The sequence below is a fragment of the Synchytrium microbalum genome (assembly GCF_006535985.1).
Source record: "Synchytrium microbalum strain JEL517 chromosome Unknown SmJEL517_scf0004, whole genome shotgun sequence".
Classification (NCBI taxonomy): Eukaryota; Fungi; Chytridiomycota; class Chytridiomycetes; order Synchytriales; family Synchytriaceae; genus Synchytrium; species Synchytrium microbalum.
This window is the reverse complement of record NW_022158353.1, coordinates 53,857-61,960: the sequence shown is the minus strand read 5'-3', so window position 1 is coordinate 61,960 and position 8,104 is coordinate 53,857. Positions and strand designations below refer to the sequence as shown.

Sequence of the window (8,104 nt, the reverse complement as noted above, 5' to 3'; positions counted from 1 at the left end):
AAATTCTTTTATAATGATTATTATGTGGAATCGGGTTACATTGGTGGAAACGTGCTTTGGCACATTGCTTTGATTGTATGTGTGTGAGACTTGGTCTTCTTTGCTGCTTGAGTTGTATAATCTAAAATAGAAAAAGCTTCTCACACACGTTAAGGTGTTCGTCGATGATTTTGTTCCAGGATTGTTTGTCCGTCTTAAGTTCAAATTCCAAACAATGATATCTTTACGACTACAAGGCAGTTAGGTCAGGCAGCCGTAAAAAAATCGATCCAGGCTGGGGTCGAACCAGCGATCTTCCGCTACCAACACTAATGTTACATTTAGGAGGCGGACGCTAGAGTTACGTAATATTGATCAGTTCCAAACCAGCAAGAAAATCTGTTGTACGTGAATGCTACCTACCCTTATCCACTAGGCCACAGGACCCGATTGTTGCACATTCGAAAACGAATTTGAATCCACTTTTATACCTTCGTGGAAAACCCAAAACGGCAGCTGCCTGAGGTGGTCAAAGCGGATAAAGTACAGATGCTGTAATATTTTTTGACCACGACCTTCTGAGCTACCAGTACAGCCCGCTTTGGGCCTTTTACCACGTCAATTGACTCAAAACTTTGATCTGGATTTGCTGAAGCAACTCGATGCGGCTGATTTAGGCCTGATGGAGACGTTCTATATCAGCATCTTGTCTGTTAGGTTAATCGCAGGGATCAGTTTGTAACATGTGGTGGTTTCTCGTTCGGCGTCCAATTCTGCAACTCAATGATGAGCGAGCTCCTCCACAACCCCCTGAAGCAGATCCGCATAACAATCCCGATACAGACATACAGACACTGTGAAATACAGAACTGGAAGATGAGACTACCTCCAACTACATCCAAAACATGAAATGCCTTCGATATTTATTATTTGACTTTTTGTCCAAACGTGTGATGTACACGTGGTTTAACTAGCTTGGCGATGATGGATTAGAAGAGCGTGCAACATTACACGTAAAACACGTATTTGTGAGCTATTTTGAAGTCTGTCTCCCTGTTCCTCTGCCATGTGTCGTCAAATTGGCAACTTCAATTCCTAACATCCAATCCAACAAGAATTCGATAGTGGATTGGAACGAGGGTCTGTAGGAGCAGCATCCTGACCTCCCGACCACGTCAGATACATATACGGACCATGCCGTAGTGGTTCCAGCATACTGTTTTTCGCAAATGCCGCCGTCAACTCCCATTTTTGGTTTTGTCAATTCAGGCCACGGCAACACCAAGGAGGCTACATCCACGGAGGACAACTGAACCATTCAGTGTCCATCCACACCTCTGTATGTTAGATCTTTCCCCAGCGAGATGCGACATCAAGTGTGGTTTGCTCTTTAACCAAGCCCGTTGCCTACGGAGCGTAAAACTGAATGGAACTAGGACTATGACGCTCCCACCGTCAGCAGTGGGCAACTGCAAGTAGTGGCCATTCGCACGAGATGAGCTGCTCATCGTGCCTCAAACATACCCACGAAATCTCATGAGCCTTCCTGGATTAGTACGGTTTAGGGGGGTCTTAGCCTCGCTCAGAGCAATCTGAGCTTGTATGCCATGCAAACTGAGATTGACGAGAGGCAGGATCCACGTTTCCGTGGTTGGGTCTTAGTACGGAGTGTAGCTAGACTGTAAAAAACCCAAGTACCTTAACTCGGGCAAGTATAATTGTTTCTCTCGTCGCTATCTTCTTTTTGGAATAAATAGGTAATGTAGCCATAGCCGGTCCCAAGCCCGGAGAAATGCAGAGGGCCTATCCTATTAACTATGAACACCTATCATAGAATGTTTTGTTGCAATAGAAATCTATGCACTCTACATAATGACACCTTGCGATTGGACTTTCCATTATGAATCTATTGCGAATTTGACGAATTTATCACTTCGGCTCTTTGTAAGTAACTCTCTTTATTCAAAGTTAGGTTCTCGCTCATCAGAAAGTTGTCAACCCGAGGTACTTACAAGCAACCCAGAGCCCGACCCGCCACCGTGCTCGTCTGGACTGCATAGTACTGGTGGTCGTTTGCTCAAAGTGCCGAAATGGGATGAGGACAGGCCCCACACAGATTCATGTTTGGACTTTCAACACAACACAACGCAACACAACACACAACCCTTCGTATCAAATTCAAGCTCAAGGTCGCATTATGAGCTGATACTCATATCGAGGACATTTCTTGATAACGATGAATTTTGCCATTCTTGAATGACGTCAAAACCATCAACCTCACTTCGTCTCAACCAGTCAGAGTGTGGCAATATCCACTGCCAAGGATGATTATTGAGGATGTCAGAGAAATTTGTTCCTGCTTCGGAGTTAAAAATGATCAAAATCGACGGTGAGTCGAAATGACCTACCAAACCCTTTACAATTTGTACAGATGTCCTGTGGGGGATGAGCTCAGGTGGCAGAGCGCTCGCTTTGCATGCCGAGAAGCCTTGAGTTCAAATAACAAATTCTCCAGGGGATCGAAACGTGGTCGTTGACCACTTCAAAGTGGAACGAGAAGTATTTCAGAAAGTCACCTAACTTGCTAAGTGAGATCCATTTCCATGAAATCTGGCCTTGTGCCAATCCAACATCTTTTTCTTGGGTACCTTTATATGTCCTGAGGGTGCATCTCTGTACTGACAAGGGTTGCATTGCTGGGTGGTGGCGAAGTATTATTTAGAGAGATCAGGACAATCTCACTAGACACCCCCACGACACTTTGCAACTTCTCTTGATTTTTCGGAAAAGACGCTCCTGATTAATCAAGTTTCAACGTTGAAGTCAGTCCAGTTGATTATTTCATATCCAGTTTTGGGGAGCAGCACGTTATGACCGGCCTTGAGGGGATCAGCTACATGATGAAAAGATTCTGATGGTTGATGAGAGCGGTGGTGGTGGTCAAGAGATGTAACGAATTTGTCCCTCTTCGATCACAACACAAAACCTCCGCAAGCATCCACAACCAAAGCCACCACAACCAGAAACTAATCCGGCAGACAAGTCAAAATCGGTCCAGTATCCTCGTATCAAGCTGCTGTTTTGTTGCTGGCTTCCTTGCATTAGTTGCGGGCGAAGTCAACCGTTGCTCCGGCCATCAAAACGATTCATGACACTCACAGTTAATTTGCCCACACGGCAACTATATGAACACCCTCCAATTGTCGTTTCTTGTTAAGTATCCTTCAACGCTTTCCGCCCAGCCGAGGTATGATCCAGGGTATATTGTCCCATCTCCTAGTTGTATTTATGCGAGTTCGAATGGGCGTATGGTGCAGCGGATAGCATATCAGGCTTCGGTCCTGAGGGTCCTAGGTTCAAATCCTAGTGCGCTCAGACATTGCTTTTGTAATTTACGGTGACTCGATCGTATCTGACCAAACACAATGTCACTTTTTTTGCATCAAGCGTTCTTCTTTTCTGTATCTTCAGAATTATCTTGAACTCATGTGAACAGCTGCAGATGTACAGACCAGTAGAAAGGAAACATACATCATGACTTCAAATCACGAAAAGCTTAAGACATAGAAGTTGAGGCTTGTAGATGCTTTACACATTGTTTGAAGATAAAAAACTATTACATATGTACTTTTGATTTACTTTTTAAGTTTGGCTTGCTGTTTGAGCAATGTTCAGGAGACCTATTATCTGAGACCAGCTCAAATTACATAAACTCCTTTTGGCATCCCTCAAACTAGCTATATATGACTTCTTTTCACTCTCCCTCAATTCGAATTCATTATATTTACGTTCGTATAGTTGGCAACTTGGTTGTTTGTTTGTTTTGGGCTGCTATTACGTATCATACTGCCATCGACATGTCACTCGAGCTACTACAACTGCTCCCTGGCACCTGCTGATCAAACGGCGACATGGTAGTTTTCATGACCTCCAGTCTAGCCTCTGACATTTCTGCTTCTGATATCGAGCACGCCGAGTCCCTACAATCACTATCCATTCGACGTGGCATCATGCTGATACTCATAGGCGACGCTGAAGATGCTGGCGATGCTGAAGAGCTGCATCCACTAGATACAGATGCGGCTGGTGATATAGGTATGGTGATGGTATCGTCAAACATTTCAGCGAATTCCGAGTCTCGTTCAACACCAAGATATTCAACGGCCAGTTCTTCGAGTTCCTCGATGGGGATTTGGAGATTATAGTCTAGCAGGTATAGCAGTTGGCGTTCCATTAGGTTTACTTCGGCTAGTGAGAATATTCCTGCATAGGCGGCCCATGTTCGGTTTTTTATTGGTGTGTCGCTAAGGTATTTGCCAGCGAGTAGCAGTGAGGCCAGGTAGATACGATGGCATGTACAAAACATTCCTAACGAGGATTTAATGTGTTGTTAGATGTGATGTTTCATGTGTTGAACCTCCTGTAAGCGTCTTTCGTTTTTCGCCTCGGACCGAATTCCACCACCCCAACATTCCGAATTCCGTGGGTAAAGAGACACCAATCACATATACCACACTTTAAGCTTTCTGCCAGAACTAGTCATAGCAGCCTCAGATCACCTCAAATCAACCACATCAACCACAAAACCACCGCAAAATCAGTTACTCGTCAAACACCCAAAGCTTTGATTTACCTCGAGCAGTGGGAGGCAATCTCTTTCTTAATCTAGCAATATAGCCAAAGCTCGCCATGAAGGTAGCGGTCGGGATTCTCGAGCGTTCCACCAGCGACGATATAAACTGTGCGAGTGGTGGTATGTTGGATTGATTAACTGCGTTGTCGGCACAAGTGATGACCTGCGAAGCATGTTCGGCAACCGTGACTAGAGAGTTATAAAAGATATAAATTAGTTATCAGTTCCAACGTTCATCCTCCATCCCCCAAAAATTGTTCTGAAGTGGACGCCCTGGCTGAGCTTGTATAGAACCACTCACGTATCATTGATTTTGGGATGCCGTTCGCACACGTCTTGCGAAGGAATGTGGATTCACATCTGTCACGAGTATACATGGCTGCCATAGTTGTCTTTGCAGAGTTGGATTCGAGTGTGGGCACCGAAAGATGAAGGGGGAGTGTGATTCCTTAATATTTTGTCGGAGGTCCAAAAAACGAAAAAAGAGAAGCCTCAGGGTGGCTGCGTATTGCAAGGCGAGACAAAAGCCAAAGATTGGACTAGACTCAGAGAACTATAAGAAATCGCTTCGAATGAACGAAGATGCAGAGGTGTTACTCGTGCTCGTGAAAATCGAGCGCAGGCAAGGCGTTGCGGGGTATGTCTTCTAAAAGACACCGGGGCTTCGGATTTGGTATCAATCAAAGTTCATCAGAGTCATTACTGAAAGGTTGATTTTGTTGGACGATTCGGATAGAAATATTCTCTATTTCGTGTGTTCAATCTAATCTAGCAGTCTAAATGTTGCAGAAGATACAGTAGTTTGACTAGTTTAATATATACAACCATACGACCCCCCATTTCCTTAAGACTCTTCGTCTGACTGACCGTGTAAACTTGCATTTGAACCACGTCTACTTCGTGATGGCAACATAACTTTCAAAATAACTTGAATACAGCCAGTCAGAAATCCAAAAAGATTCGGTACAGCGACAAAATAATCGGCTATGGTAAGGCCATAAGCGCCCCAAAGCAGGCCATTGCATAAGGAAGTAAGAGCAAGAGGCATATGTATTGAGGACGCGTCGTTGCTCTACATGTATAGAAATGGAGTCAGTATTAGCCGTCCATAGAAACAAGAGTGCTTTCGATTCATTACCTGTATGATTTGGAGCAATCCACTCAATGGAGAAAAGTAGAATGCGACCTGAGAGGCAAAGTCGGTGAGCAAATTGTCATTCATGTTTTTTTTTCCCTCACAAGGTGTATTTTTACCAAGATTGCAGTTGTAACAATTCCCACAAGTGTTTTGCCGGTTGTATCGGTAGCTCCCAAAGTTATAAAGCTAGCAAGGTACGAACGATTAGCTGTTCTGCCTCTTGGTCAACCAGAAAAGTAATAAGAGTCTTACGCGAAACATCCCGAAAACAAGAGAAGAGCCTGGGAAGCAATATAGAGACCCACAAGAGTATCTTGTTGTTTGCGCTGCAGCAAAGGATATGTCGTGAAGAGGTAGAATGATGATGTGGACCATCCAATCTGTAGGAGGTTGAATAAATGAGCAATACAGCCAGTTAACCATTTTGTGGCAGACACATATACCATGTTGGGAAGCATAATAAAGTAATCTCGTGCCAGATATCCTACGTCATTATAACGATCGGTATACATTTCAGTTCGACCTTTGCAACAGAGGACATACCGTATAGAGCCCATCCCTAAACAGCGACAAGAAGGTGAGGCTACATCCAGTGCACTGCAGAACTGGCTAAAGACGTACGAAACAGTTTCCAGTCAAGAGTGGGAATGGATTTGGATTGACGGTTAGCTTCTGAGAGTTCCTAACTTGGAGCACAGAGTGCATTGGAGCCAGAAAGATGGATAGAGCTATATAAACATTGAAATAATTAAATTGGTTACTGCTCATGCAGGCTTTAATCAGGAACCTGCAGGCACTGACCTGTTATTGCTCCCAAGCTAGGAATTACATATCTCAAAAACACATCGCATCCGTGATTGTCTCCACATAGCTGGTCGGCCATGATTCTATGTTCTCAATCACCTACGCGTCTCTCTTCTTCTTTTTAAGGACTATGGAAGGCCAAAGTGCGAGACCTTTCGTAAGAATGTGAACTTTTGTCTGTGGTTGTTGCTTGGCACGAGATCTCCGGTCGCAGTAAGAATTTACGTGATATTGAATATATTACACGTGTAAATGTGATCAAAAATCAAAAATGTTAAGTGGCTCATCACCATGTAATGCCTTCATCAACCTTCAAAATTTGTGCTCGTCCGTCACAATCTGTTTCATAGAGGCCGCCACCTGTCTGAAGTTGTTTCAAAGTTGAGTTTGGTGTAGTAGCAAACCTGTTGTCCTGTTGTCGTTTAGAGGTAAGAAGCTCAACCATTCCATACACTGTTTCGTGACATTGCGCCCATCTTCAGCCAGTGTGGACTGGACCCACAATCTTTTTTTCTTGTTGGATTCCGAAACAACCATAGACGCTAACCTCCATCGTATAGTTTAGATCCTGATACTATTACAACCCATTGCGCCCGGTGGAACTCTCACTGCACTCTTGGGATCTTTTGCTAATCTTCACAAACCGTGGACATTTCGCATTTTTCTCCAAATTCCCAATTTTCCCTCGTCCAACTTCGAAAACATGGTTCGAGAACTTTGCTCTGATGATGCTTTCGTATGCCACCTGTTTGTCGACCACTTCATACCGGCATTCGGTGTATTGCTTGCATCATCCATAAACTTTGCGCCCATGAATGCAGTCCGGTTGGCAATAGCAAGGAAGGAATTGCATCCACTGAATCCTATGCCGTTTAGTGTTATGATTGCAAGTAAGTTGCTGCAGTATCTCAGGGTTGTTTCACTTGGTTTCAGGTTTTGCAACAACGTACTTGTGAACGAGGTTTCACCATTCAACTATAACAATTATCGAATTTAGATTCGCTTGCATGGACGTTTTACTCGTTTTTTATCAGAGATGTAAGTCCTGAAAGGATTCCGTCCAGAAAGATTGACTTCTAACGTAACTGTTCGCTTTAGTGGTATGTCTTTGCCGGAAACATACCCGGAATAACATTTAGTATGTATTATGTAATGTCTGTATATGGAATCGCCTCGATACGACAACAGTACGTACTCAAACCTGTCAACTTGCAACTACACAACCACCAATCTCAGTCTCACCCTGAACCGCATTTAGGCAGCGAATGCTAGTAGTCCTATTATCCCTGGTAGTTTTGATTTATTTAGGTGGTGCAGCCTCGTAAGTCCCCCCACTCCTCTTCACATCCCACCACCATATCCTAACACCAGACTCTCTCCGCAGATTCATAACACTCGGCCGCGAAAATCACTACGAAACCGGCAAAAACATTATTGGATCCATCGCCGATTTCTTTGTCTTCATCTTTTACGCATCACCCTTATACTCACTACGAGACGTGCTCGCCACCAAGTCGTCGTCATCAATAAACCAGTTCTTGGCTATAACG

The 8,104-nt window shown here is 44.0% G+C and overlaps 2 protein-coding genes across 2 annotated transcripts; both read right to left on the bottom strand.

Moving 5' to 3' along the window:
* Window positions 1–3,820: 3,820 nt before the first annotated feature.
* On the bottom strand, window positions 3,821–4,998 carry SmJEL517_g01141 (uncharacterized protein; the record flags this gene model as incomplete). The annotated part of the gene is made up of 3 exons (XM_031167069.1): window positions 3,821–4,347; window positions 4,613–4,801; window positions 4,914–4,998. 3 exons carry the CDS (start codon window positions 4,996–4,998, stop codon window positions 3,821–3,823), a joined length of 801 nt encoding a protein of 266 aa, XP_031026959.1.
* A 458-nt stretch (window positions 4,999–5,456) lies between these two features.
* On the bottom strand, window positions 5,457–6,633 carry SmJEL517_g01140 (uncharacterized protein; the record flags this gene model as incomplete). The annotated part of the gene is made up of 8 exons (XM_031167068.1): window positions 5,457–5,684; window positions 5,751–5,798; window positions 5,867–5,936; window positions 6,003–6,130; window positions 6,194–6,234; window positions 6,294–6,309; window positions 6,372–6,478; window positions 6,552–6,633. 8 exons carry the CDS (start codon window positions 6,631–6,633, stop codon window positions 5,457–5,459), a joined length of 720 nt encoding a protein of 239 aa, XP_031026960.1.
* Window positions 6,634–8,104: the final 1,471 nt, after the last annotated feature.